The 12,724-nt window shown below is 53.3% G+C and overlaps 1 protein-coding gene across 4 annotated transcripts in view; it reads left to right on the top strand.

Annotated features, from left to right (window-relative positions):
* The window catches only part of LOC111139773 (DNA polymerase epsilon, catalytic subunit), a 54,144-nt gene that overhangs the window by 3,261 nt on the left and 38,159 nt on the right, over positions 1-12,724 (top strand). For 3 of the 4 annotated variants that reach the window (XM_022492150.1, XM_022492152.1, XM_022492151.1), the window contains 18 exons: positions 114-194; positions 561-605; positions 758-850; positions 1,151-1,305; positions 2,303-2,444; positions 2,587-2,667; positions 3,618-3,725; positions 4,036-4,146; positions 4,610-4,695; positions 4,984-5,103; positions 6,421-6,553; positions 6,645-6,758; positions 6,856-7,068; positions 7,313-7,420; positions 10,951-11,079; positions 11,155-11,257; positions 11,349-11,495; positions 11,882-12,027. In XM_022492150.1, the coding sequence (XP_022347858.1) occupies positions 114-194; positions 561-605; positions 758-850; positions 1,151-1,305; positions 2,303-2,444; positions 2,587-2,667; positions 3,618-3,725; positions 4,036-4,146; positions 4,610-4,695; positions 4,984-5,103; positions 6,421-6,553; positions 6,645-6,758; positions 6,856-7,068; positions 7,313-7,420; positions 10,951-11,079; positions 11,155-11,257; positions 11,349-11,495; positions 11,882-12,027 (2,115 nt within the window). Of the gene's footprint in view, positions 1-113; positions 195-560; positions 606-757; positions 851-1,150; positions 1,306-2,302; positions 2,445-2,586; positions 2,668-3,617; positions 3,726-4,035; positions 4,147-4,609; positions 4,696-4,983; positions 5,104-6,420; positions 6,558-6,644; positions 6,759-6,855; positions 7,069-7,312; positions 7,421-10,950; positions 11,080-11,154; positions 11,258-11,348; positions 11,496-11,881; positions 12,028-12,724 lie in introns of those variants that run through there. The other variant, XM_022492153.1, reaches the window with a different exon arrangement.

Raw genomic sequence — 12,724 nt, 5'->3', positions numbered from 1 at the left:
GGGACGGAGAAGGAGTTTGTTTCTGTGCTCAGTTTCCCGAAGAGTAGGAGCAGGAGGGTTCTCGTACTGCCTAGAGGATGACTTTGTGCCCGTGTTGACTGATTCTCTCGTAGACTGAGATTTTAGATGAAGACAAACGCTTAGTCAGTGCAGTGGATTACTACTTTATTCAAGATGACGGGAGCAGATTTAAGGTAAGGGCTTGAACCCCAAGAACCTAAGACCCACTCAGTGATGAGATGTAGCTGGGTCCAGATGGCAGGTGTTCTAGGAGGAGAGGGGTGGAGAGGCTTCTGGTGTGCAGCTGCCCGAAGCCTCTGGAGACATGGGCCCCTTGGAGCCACATGGGTCACCGTTCAAGATGTCATAAGAGAACCAGCTTGGAAGGACTGAAAGGGGGTAGTTTTGTGTCTCAGACTTTGCCCTTGCCGTCCGTGCGGCTGCCGATTCTGGACCGCGTCATCTTGTAAGAGACTTGTGGGTATAGCGGCAAACAGCCGGTCTCACTTTTCTCCTTTCTTCTTTCTCATCGCCCCCGCATGGGCTGGTGGCTCTTACAGGTGGCCTTGCCCTACAAGCCGTATTTCTACATTGCGACCAGGAAGGTAAGCCTGCTGCGTAGAATCAGGTCACACGGCCGGTGCTTCATTTTATGGGGGGGTTTCAGGACTGAAAGTAGAGAGGCCTCTGGAGAAACGGGCAAGGAAGACAATAGATCTTACTGATAGGAAGTCCTTTCATTCTGATCTCGATTTAGGGTTGTGAACGAGAAGTTTCATCTTTTCTCTCCAAGAAGTTTCAGGGTAAAATTGCTAAAATAGAGACTGTTCCCAAGGAGGACCTGGACTTGGTGAGTATCACCTGGACGCTTCAGGGTGAATGAGGCTGGTCTGTCCTGCCTCTGGGGTAGAGCTGGGAAGAGGTCAAGTTTAGCACCTGTGGGGTGGTATACAGATGATGGGGTTTGGTGACTATCCATATGTCTTCTTAGAGAATGTTAGTGGTTTAGTTGTGCACATGCAGAATTGGACAAGATGCTTTGGACTTGCCAACTTTTCTGCTCAGCCTTTTAGTCATTGTCCCCTTATTTTCTTACCCCAATAAAGTCCTTTTCCTCTTGAACTCATGAGCACAATCTCACACTTTGTAGCCAAATCACTTGGTCGGTTTGAAGCGGAATTACGTGAAGCTGTCCTTCAACACCGTGGAGGATCTTGTCAGAGTGAGGAAGGACGTCTCCCCTGCTGTGAAGAAGAACCGGGAGCAGGGCCACGCCGGTGACGCCTACACAGCCATGCTCTCCAGGTGGGCCTTCTCACAAGCAGGGCAGCCAGACGGCCCGCAGGACTGTTGCCCATTCCTGCTAAGTTGACGAGATGGATGGGAAGCAGGAAAACTAGCAATGAAGTTACCTTGAGGATCGGCTCTGTTCAGTGTAGAAACACTTGGAAGCAATTAGGTAGAATTTCTTTTTTAAAAATTTTAGTTTATTTATATTTATTTATCTCTTTTGTTCTTTTGAGAGAGAGCAAGAGAGCGCGAGGGGAGGGAAGGGACAGAGGGCGAGGAGGAGAGAGAATTCTAAGGAGACTCCACACCCAACACAGGGCCCAACCCGGGGCTCAGTCTCACCATCTTGAGATCATCGCCTGAGCCAAAATCAAAAGGCGAACCCTCAGCCAAGCCACCCAGGTTCCCAGCCTGGGTAGAGTTTCTTACGTGGTGCATTTGTGTTCAATATAAGGTGATCTCCTGGGTTGTATTTTAGCTGTACCGCTTTTCTTACAGAGGGGTGGAGTTGTGGCTCCAACGTTGAGTTGCTGTAATAGTAAAGACATTTTGGATTCCCAGTGACACCCACCCCCCCTTTTTTTTAAGATTTGTTAATTTGAGAGAGAGTGAGTTTGAGCAGGGGGAGGGGCAGAGGGAAAGAGAATCCAAAGCTGACTCACCACTGAGCAGGGAGGGTAGCCCAATGTGGGACTCAATCCCAGCACCCTGCGATTGTGACCTGAGCCAAAGGCAGACGCTTAACGACTGAGCTACCCAGGCGCCCCAATTTTTAAAATTTTTATCTTATATCCTATAAAATACACGTCCTAAGTGTACATGCAATTTCCTATCTGGTCTGCTGCTTATAGGAAGGTGTCATCCGAGGTCATTCTCTTAAGAAGAGCCTGTCTGGGCACACTGCCACCTCGATTCACCCTCTGTGTTTACTCCACGTGGGCTGTGGTCTTCGTTCCTGTTCCACCCCCAAGCAGAGTGTAGTTGAGTAAGCTGGCCTGTCTCTGTTTTGCAGTGTTCTGCAAGGGAGCAGTGTGGTTATTGATGAAGAGGAAGCCTCCAAGAAGGTCACCGACCAGTGGGACAACATTGTGGACATGCGGGAGTATGACGTGCCCTACCACATCCGCCTCTCCATTGACCTGAAGATCCACGTGGTGAGTGGGCCGTGACTTTTGGGCAGCCGGACAGTCGGGCAGTGACCCTGAAAGGATAAATCCATACAGATTTACTGTACATACAGATGCACCTCCTGGGACAGATGCAGAGCTTTTTCTTAACGTGCTCCCCATCCTGCAGGCTCACTGGTACAACGTCAGATACCGAGGAAGTGCCTTTCCCGTGGAAATCACCCGACGAGATGACCTTGTTGAACGACCTGTGAGTACTGTTTGCATTTCCTCCGTCTTGGTTTTCCACTTGTTTCTGGAGAGATTTCATTCAGTGCTGAAGGATGAATTTGATTCAGAGATTTGTTTTCTTCTTTTCCCTTAGATACTTTCTTAAAAATGTAGAAAAAAAATTTTTTTTGGTCTGTTTCTTTTTTTTTTTTTTTTTTTAAGATTTTATTTATTTATTTGACAGAGAGACACAGTGAGAGAGGGAACACAAGCAGGGGGAGTGGGAGAGGAAGAAGCAGGCTTCCCGTGGAACAGGGAGCCCGATGTGGGGCTTGATCCCGGGATCCTGGGATCAGGACCTGAGCCAAAGGCAGACGCTTAACGACTGAGCCCCCCAGACGCCTGTTTTGACCAAGCATAATTTTCACTTTGTGCTTATGTATCACCGTGTGATGTCCATGTTTGAGCTGGGCTGGATCTGAACATTTGAGGGAAAGCGCTGACTTCCATTTTGGGCTGCTGAGAGCGACGTGGTGTGTTGAAAATGGATTCATGACCGGAAGGCCTTGGTTCAGGGATGCTCTGTGTTCTTGGGCAATTCTGTATTGCTGTTTTCTCATATCCAAAACAGAGATGTTATCTCTGCACCACGAAGCCCTCTCTGGGTTGTCACAAAGGTCAAAGTAAGGTCATACATTTTCAAGCACATCGAGACTCATGTGTTCTATAATTCTAGGATTTTCCTCTCATGCTCTAAGCACTTGTATGTGTTTAAATTTTTATACCACCAGTGAATCGTGGCATTCTTGATACAGCTCGGTCAACCCCAAAATGCTGGTCTCACTTCTTCTGGAACCTCTCCCTGTGGCAGCTTGACTCCTTTAGCAGCTGGAGGGGGGGGTGGAGGTGGCAGGTGTTGGGAAGACGTTTAGGATCTCTAGAGCTTGGCTTGCTTTCTCTCCAGCTTAATGAGACATTGTGTCCCTGCAGGACCCTGTGGTTTTGGCATTTGACATTGAGACCACCAAGCTGCCCCTCAAGTTTCCCGATGCTGAGACTGACCAGATTATGATGGTTTCCTATATGATTGATGGTCAGGCAAGTGGTACCTTTCGGGATGTACGTTTCACAGGAGCAGGAACCTTGTCTAGTCCCTTAATCAGAGCAGCATCCCCCTGTGCTTAGTATATCTTGGGTGAAAAATGAGTGAGTCGAGTCCCGGGAAGTGAACAAACAAGCCATGGTCCTTCCAATAGACGCTTGAGACACTCAGGGCTCTTCCTGGGGGAGCCGGGGTGACTTCCCGTTGCTGCAGATTCCTGCAGCAGGAGCTTCTGGGCCAAGAGTGAGGAGGTGTGTTTTGGCTTTGTGTGTCCTAACTCGTGCCGATGGCTCACGCACTTCCCAGGGCTACCTCATCACCAACAGGGAGATCGTTTCAGAAGATGTTGAAGATTTCGAGTTCACCCCCAAACCAGAGTATGAAGGACCTTTTTGTGTCTTCAATGAACCCGATGAGGTAAAGAGGTGCCCTTGGTGGGGCGTCCGGGGGCTCAGTCGTTATGCGTCTGCTTTCGGCTCAGGTCCTGATTCCAGGGTCCAGGGGTCAAGCCCTACGTCGGGCTCCCAGTGCAGTGGGGAGCCTGCTTCTCCCTCTCCCTCTGTCCCCCCCCATTCGTGCTCTCTCTCTAGTTCTTCTCTGTTTTCTTTTGTGTAAAAATAAAATCTTTAAAGGGAAAAAAGAGGCGTCCTTCGGGAAACTGCTGGTATCTGAGGCGAAACGGGAGGAGGCAGATTTGGCGCGCACATAGCCAGCGTGGTGGCACCCGTGCAGGGTGTTTAGTGGGGGCCCCGTCCACACTGGAGGCAGGGGCGGCTGCGGGAATGACACGGTGAGAGCTTCCTGACCTTCAGGAGGGGTGTTAGGTAATGGCTCGAAGAGAAGCAGCAATCCTCTGACAGCCGAGAATCATTGGATTTAGGTTCATCTACTCCAGAGATGGTTTGAACATGTCCAGGAGACCAAACCCACCATCATGGTCACCTACAACGGGGACTTTTTTGACTGGTAAGTGTGACGTCTTGCTTGTGGGTCACTAAAATGTGTTTGGGAGGGGGTGTTGCACAGCGGTGTAAATGTGCTCAGTTACAAATGATTGAGACGGGAAGAAAGTGTGAGAGGAGGGAGGGGTAGGAGGGCCTGCTTAGTGGCCCAAGAGGCACCTCGCACTGTTTGAGGAGAAGTGGGTGTGGGGGTTCCTGGGTCTGCTTGGGGGTCTGCTGGGGGCAGTCTTCTGTCTCTGAGGGAACTAAAGGATGACTGCCCATGTGCCCATCTGTCTGCCCTCATCCCTAGGCCGTTTGTGGAGGCCAGAGCAGCGGTCCACGGACTGAACATGTACCAGGAGATCGGGTTCCAGAAGGACAGCCAGGGGGAGTACAAGGCGTCCCAGTGCATCCACATGGACTGTCTCAGGTAGGCCCGGCAGCTCACTGCGCTGCCGCAGGAGGGCTTTCTGGGACCGGGGTCCGGAGCTCCTTCTTGTGCGTACTGGTCCTGTCCCCCTCCCTCTGACAGGGGAGGGTGGCTTCTGAGAAGTAGCTCCCATTGCCTTCGGGACAGTGGGTGCGGCTCTGGCTGGGTCTGGGGATGTGCTGTCTTTCACGTGGGCTTGTTATTCCTTCTACCAACAACCACGTTAGCGTCAGACCTCGTGGGGAAGCCAGAGCAGAAGGGCCAGGTGGGTGAGGCCTTGGTGCTGTGGGAGCCCTCCACAAAGGTGGGGGTGCTGCACCAGGGGTGTCCAGCCTGGAGAGAGGCATCCAAGGGGGCTCAGAGTGCTGAGAGGGAAGGCTGGAGAGAAAGGAGGTCTTGTGGGCCTCCTGTACCCTGTGGGGAGGTGAGTTCTAGGGAGCCATTGACACACTTGGTCTGTTTTCTCTGCAGCCCCGGTGTCATGGTGCGTGGGTTGGAATGGGTAGGCCGAGTCGTAATGAGGACAGGATTGGAGAGGGGTGGATTGGGGGATCCATGAACGGGGGGCAGGGCCACATGAGGCACAGGGAATGTTGGTGCTCAGGGTTTGGGGCGGGCCTCTGGGGGAGCAGGGCTCAGCTTCCAGGTAGCAGCAGGCCTGGGAACCCCTTCACATGGGGCAGGGTGACAGAGGTAAAAGGACAGGTGGGGGCTCTCAAAGGAGGTGGCAGTACTGGGAGGCGACGGGGCATTTCTGGGGAGGAGGGTGGCAGGAGTGAGGGAGCAGAGGCAAGCTGCAGTCACGAGGGGCTGTGGCTGCCAGGGACACTGTGTTGGCCATGGGACCGAGTTGACGGGAGGACATGGAGACGGGCACGGGGCGAGGGGCACAGGGTGCTTCCAGTTTCCACGTGGAAGGGACCGTGTAGGGTGAGAATAGGAGTTCAGAAATAGGGTCTGAGGGAGGGGGAGAGCAGCGCAAAGTAGGAGCACCCACAGGACAAGCTGGAGGGCTGGAGGGAGGCTGAGGGTGCAGGTTCCCGCCCGCTCACCTTTGTCTTTCCTGTTAGGGAGGAGGGGAAGGCCGTGGGTCTTAGAGGACCGGCGCTCACCTTTCCTCACGTTTGTGGGCTCATCTGCGAGGTTGACCAGATCCGGGTGAAAGGCTTCGTGGGGGTCTGCTCCCTGTGGGGTCTTGGAGGAGATCTTTGGGGTGCCGTTAGGACTGTCTGGGGTGCATCCAGCTTTGCCACCTCTCCCGGTTCTCGGGCTTCGTCTCGGAGTCCTCGCTGACTGTGCTCTGGTTCTTGTTCTCAGGTGGGTGAAGAGGGACAGTTACCTTCCTGTGGGCAGCCACAACCTCAAGGCGGCTGCCAAGGCCAAGCTGGGCTATGACCCCGTGGAGCTGGACCCTGAGGACATGTGCCGGATGGCCACCGAGCAGCCCCAGGCACGTGCGTCTCCTCACTGTGCCCCCTTGCGCTTGCCGCGGTGCCTCCGGGGCTCCTCATGGCTCTTACTCTCTGATGTTCTCTCCTCAGACTCTGGCCACGTACTCGGTGTCAGACGCAGTGGCCACGTACTACCTGTACATGAAGTACGTCCATCCCTTTATATTCGCCCTCTGCACCATCATCCCCATGGAGCCCGACGAGGTCAGTGCCTCTCGTGGCCCCGTGAGCCGTTCTCCGCACGCTGCCCGAGGGCGCTGGTGCCGATACGGTTGTGGTCTGAAGCCTGGTTCCCCCGTAGGTGCTGCGGAAGGGCTCCGGGACGCTGTGTGAGGCCTTATTGATGGTGCAAGCTTTCCACGCCAACATCATCTTCCCCAACAAGCAGGAGCAGGAGTTCAACAAGCTGACGGATGACGGTCACGTGCTAGACGCTGAGACCTATGTGGGTGGCCACGTGGAGGCCCTCGAGTCAGGCGTGTTTCGCAGTGACATCCCCTGCCGGTTCAGGATGGTGAGCCACTCCCTGGTCTTCCTGCCGAATGCTTGGTGGGACCCAGAAGTGGCCGGGGCTGCAGTCAAGCCCTGACCGCTCTCTCCCTCTGTGGCCCCTCACCAGACCTCCTCCGTTTGGCCTGTGGGGCAGGCGCTCAGCTCCTCTGGGGTGTTCTCTATAGTGTCCCGTCCTGCCTGAGGTAGATTGGTTGGTGCAACGGCATTTCCCGTTTCACTCATGTCCTCTCTATCATTTGTGCTAGAATCCTGCTGCCTTTGACTTCCTGCTGCAGCGGGTGGAGAAGACCATGCGTCATGCCATCGAGGAAGAGGAAAAGGTGCCCATGGAGGAGGTCACCAACTTCCAAGAGGTAATGCTCCATGGGGCCAGGAGAAGCTGTCATCATGTGCCCTGCCTTGGAGACTGGCTTCTTTCTGTAGTGTGTTTGGTGCGCCCCTGCTGGGTGCTGGTACTTGGTCCCTAAGATGGAGGACACAGGTAATGGTCTGCTTGGGGGAGGGACAGGACAGTGTTGTGGTCGCAGTGAATGACCCAACCAAGGGAGGTGGGAGAGTGTCCCCAGGAGGCGGAGGGCTCTTGACCTGATTCTTGAAACTTTGTGCTGGGCGGGTTTGGGCCAGGGGGCAGTGCTGGGTCGGGAGCCCAGATCGTTTGGACTTTACTTTGTAGGCAGCGGGGAGCCATTGGTTCTTACGTTTTATTGTTGAGGACACTTTCAAAGTGCTGAGTCAGTTCCTACAGGTGACAGAATAGAACACAGCAAGTGTAACTCCCATTGTAATGGTTAGAAAGCACCACTGACAGCCTGCAGGTCCTCTCCGGGCGGGGCCCTTCCCAGGCGTGGCTGTTCGGCCCTGCTCAGCACTGTGGCTTGTTGAGCGACTCACAGTTTGGAGTTTCTGCCACGTTTAGGATTGATTTCAAGAAACATCTCATAACAGACTCACTAGGCAGAATTCAAGTGAGAATGTGTTTGCGTCGTCTGCCAGCTGGGAAGTGCCATGCAGCTGTTGTCCGCTCTGGCTGCCGTATGCCTTGGGAGCTCTCAGAGGACGAGCTGTGAGGCGCATCCAGGCCCGAAACCAGATGTGAGTTGGCGCCTCAGAAGGAACAGACACCACTCTGAAGTTGGAGAAGGGGCAACATGAATGAAACCAAGCTGTGCTGAGCAGAGGCCTCCAGACTCCGGGCTCCTGGAGGATGGGGAGTGTGGCTCACGCGCTGTCTCCGGAATGTTCTAAAGGGCAGCCCGGGGTCCTTAGGAAAAGGGTAACAGGCTTATCGCTTTGTTTCTAAGGGACCATCCTGTCCCCATGATGCTGACGGGAGGTTCCAGCTGGGGTCATGGTGGTGTGGGGTGTGTCCTCTGGGAACTTTGCCTTCTTCCCTTCTTCCTCACTATTAGCATTTCAGAATGGAAGATGGAGGGACTGTTCTCCTCATGATTCATTTGCCTAGAATTCAGTTAGGAACAGAAGGTATTACCGCTTCTAGTACATCCTGTTCTATACAATAGGTAATGCTCCTTTTAGTCATGGTTTCTTACAGTTTCTGGTGTGTTTTTTGTCTTGGCTTCTTTGGAGGGTTTTAGTTTAGTTTAGTTTTTTTATATTTTTGTTATTATTTTTTTAAAGATTTTATTTATTTGAGAGAGAGCGAGCGTGGGAGGGGAGCGGTCGGAGGGAGAAGCAGACTTTTTGCCAAGCAGGGAGTCCGATGCAGGACTCAATCCTGGGACTCCAGGTTCTTGCCTCAAGCCGAATGCAGTTGCTTAACCACCTGAGCCACCCAGGTGCCCCTTTGGAGGGCTTTATTTTTTTATTTATTTATTTTTTTTTTTTAAAGATTTTATTTATTTGTTTGACAGACAGAGATCACAGGCAGGCAGAGAGGCAGGCAGAGAGAGGAAGGGAAGCAGGCTCCCTGCTGAGCAGAGAGCCCGATGTGGGGCTCGATCCCAGGACCCCGGGATCATGACCCGAGCCGAAGGCAGAGGCTTTAACCCGCTGAGCCACCCAGGCGCCCCTTGGAGGGCTTTAAAGAGCTTTTTAATACTAAAGGCAATTTTGCATTCAATTGATTTTTCTCATATGACTATCGAATTTAACATATTTCATTAAAAAGGTGGCTATTCTCCTGGCTGGTTTTGTGTCTGTTTACCTGTGTTTCCGTTCACTCCTGACGGACTAAAGCAGCGGTGGGCAAACTGTGGCCCACGACACCCATGCAGCCAGCAGCCCAAGAATGGTTTTTTATAGATTTTTTTTTTTAAGATTTTTTATTTATTTATTTGACAGAGATCACAAGCAGGCAGAGAGGCAGGCAGAGAGAGAGGGGAGGAAACAGGCTCCCTGCTGAGCAGAGAGCCCGATGCGGGGCTCAGTCCCAGGACCCTGAGATCATGACCTGAGCCGAAGGCAGCGGCTTAACCCACTGAGCCACCCAGGCGCCCCCAAGAATGGTTTTTATGGTTTTTAAGATGCTGTGTATACACACGCGCGCACACACACACACACACACGCACAGAAGAACATGTGACAGAATGTGTCTCCACAAAACCTGAAGTATTTGTTATCTGGTCCTTCACAGAGGTTTGCTGAGTTACTAGATTAACTTGTGGATGTACTTGTTCTCAAATTTGGGGGTTGTGTTCCTTGGTGTTGTGTATGTTTTGTGCAGAATGAACTTTTCAGTTAAGTCCCTGTCTGTGCTCTGATTTAACTCAGTGTTACATTTTGGGGAATGGATGAGAATATGTGCCCATCAGGAGCCAGTTCGTGTTAGCCTTACATGATTGCAGTGACTTCTTCTTCTTCTTTTTTTTTTTTTTAAAGATTTTATTTATTTATTTGACAGACGGAGATCACAAGTAGGCAGAGACGCAGGCATAGAGACAGGGGGAAGCAGGCTCCCTGCTGAGCAGAGAGCCCAATGTGGGGCTCGATCCCAGGACCCCGAGATCATGACCCGAGCCGAAGGCTGAGGCTTTAACCCACTGAGCCACCCAGGTGCCCCTGCAGTGACTTCTTTTAGGACCATATTTCCATTTCTGAAGGCTCTGTTGGGTTTTTTTCCTGATGTGCTTCTTTTTTTTTTTTTTTTAAACTGGTCTCTTTTGTTTTAGAGTTTTGGTCTCCAGTGTTTTTATTCATGCTCGTTTTCCCGCGTTTGCTCTAGGAGATGTGTTCTCTCGTCTCTCGGGGCCTCCTCCTCCCAAGTCTGCTCTTGGTCGTGAGGGTCATGGGGGTACTCCTCTGCGCTCGGCAGTTTGGAATGTGAACTTATGCTCAGCCGGGACCCTCAGGTGGCCTGTCAATGCTGTCAGTACTTTGATGTGGTTTCTGGCCTGGGGTCCCTTGTCATGTGGTTCCTTGGCCGGAGGGCTCCCAGACTACAGACTGGAGGGACCAGCCTGTGGAGTAATGCTGGAGACCGGCTAGCATGGGGGCTCAGAGCATAGCGTTCGGGCTGTGGGGACCTCTGCTGGAGCCCCGCTAATCCCTTGAGCTTTGTCATCTGTCGGGTGAGGAGTTGCTGAGGCTGGGGTGCCCCATGCCCTCACTTTGCAGCTGTGGACGGCCCCCAGGAAGAGGGCTGTTGATACTCCAGCCCAGTCCCTCACTCGCTGCACACAGCCCTGTCATGCAAGGTCGCAGACGATCTTCCACAGTTCTCCCAGCCCCAACAGGTCCCCTGGGGTAGCGGCTGCAGCGCCCCGAGATGCTGTCCTCCTCAGGGCTCTGTCTTACGAGGCTCCTGTACCTCCATGTGTTGGTGACCATCGTCTGCCATCCTTCTGGGATCCATGGTGCTCATTTTGTGACCATCCATACACTACAGTTTTCATCTTGGTCGTCACTGTTTTGTCCTTTCTCCTAGGTGTGTGATCACATTAAGACCAAGCTCACCTCCCTGAAAGATGTTCCAAACAGAATAGAGTGTCCCCTTATCTATCACCTGGACGTGGGGGCCATGTACCCCAACATCATCCTGACAAACCGCCTGCAGGTGAGACAGATTCCCCCGTTAGAGTCAAGCTCTTTCTTCACAGGCCCTAACTGACCCCCTCTTGCCTTGCCGCAGCCCTCTGCCGTGGTGGACGAGGCCACCTGTGCTGCCTGTGACTTCAACAAGCCGGGAGCAGACTGCCAGCGGAAGATGGCCTGGCAGTGGAGGGGCGAGTTCAGTGAGTGTGGCCCCAGAGCAGCGGCAGGGTGACTGGGTGGCGAGCAGGCGCGCAGGTCCCAGGCACGGACTCTCCTCTGTCACCCTCCTAGTGCCAGCCAGCCGCAGCGAGTACCATCGGATCCAGCACCAGCTGGAGTCAGAGAAGTTCCCTCCCTTGACTGCAGAGGGCCCAGCGCGGGCCTTTCACGAGCTGTCCCAAGAGGAGCAGGCCAAATACGAGAAGCGGAGGCTCGCAGGTGAGCGGCTGCCGGACGCGGCTCCTCCCCCGACTTGGGCTCTGTTGGGCCGTGCGGGGGCGTCCCAGCCTGCGGTCCGTTAGACTGGATGTTGCACTAGGAGGGATCACTGTGAACCGCTTCTTCCTGCAGCCTTTCTTTATTTCTCCTTCAGAAGATGAACTCTCCTTCCTGTGCTTTTGGGGAGTTTGGCCCGGTCACCCTGGGGCTGTCCTATAATAGGATAAACCAGCACGCATCTTCTGGATGCCTCTGCTCCTTGGTGCCAGGCTAGAAAGCTGCACTCGTTGGTGTCTGTTGCTTCCTGGCTTTCTCGGGCTCTGCCCAGGAGGGCTGGCACCCACTGTGCAGTCTCTCATGCCCCCCTGCGCTCGCCGGTGCCTCAGATTACTGCCGGAAGGCGTACAAGAAGATCCACGTGACCCGGGTGGAGGAGCGCCTCACCACCATCTGCCAGCGGGAGAACTCCTTCTACGTGGACACGGTGCGCGCCTTCCGAGACAGGCGCTATGAGTTCAAAGGTCTCCACAAGGTGAGTCTGCCCTTTGCGAGGTCCGAACAGAGTCTAGATTCTGAGATGAGAATCCTTGCTTGGTGCTGTCTGGACAGTGGTGACCTCCCCACCGAGGATGTGGGGCTCCCATCTTCGGGGTGCTCTTGCGTTTGCAAAGTAATGAGTGCACATTTGTTCTAGCTTTGAAGGACTGAAGGCTGAGGCCTCGAAAATTTTCCCAATGATGGCTTTCGAAGGATTTATTTAGAGCAGAGGTCAGCACACTATGGCTGGATGGGCCAACTTTATAAATAAAATTTTCCTGGAACTGAGCTGGGTCCCCCTGCCGGCGGGGGGCGGGGTGAGCAGCTGGGGCAGAAACCGGCTGCACCATGTGGCATTTAGTTTCCCGCCTCTGACGGGAGGGCTGGGAGCGCGATTTCTGGACGGCTTAATCTGGGAGGCTCTGGGAGGCTCCACGGCCACACCTCCGTGATCATAACAAACAGTAGTTTCACACTTGAGCAAATGGGGTTCTTTCTTCTGAAAGTCCTTCTTTCACTCCCGGACTCAGTAAGGCCCCTGCTCGGATAGACTCTTGTTTTTTTGTTTTTGTTTTTTTTTTTTTAAGATTTTATTTATTCATTTGACAGAGAGATCACAAGCAGGCAGAGACAGGCAGAGAGAGAGGAGGAAGCAGGCTCCCTGCTGAGCAGAGAGCCCGATGCGGGGCTCG

This window comes from Enhydra lutris, unplaced genomic scaffold (genome assembly GCF_002288905.1).
Source record: "Enhydra lutris kenyoni isolate GAN:26980312 unplaced genomic scaffold, ASM228890v2 scaffoldscaffold117, whole genome shotgun sequence".
Taxonomy (NCBI): Eukaryota; Metazoa; Chordata; class Mammalia; order Carnivora; family Mustelidae; genus Enhydra; species Enhydra lutris.
The sequence above is the reverse complement of the archived record's forward strand: the minus strand, read 5'-3'. Positions and strand labels throughout refer to the sequence as shown.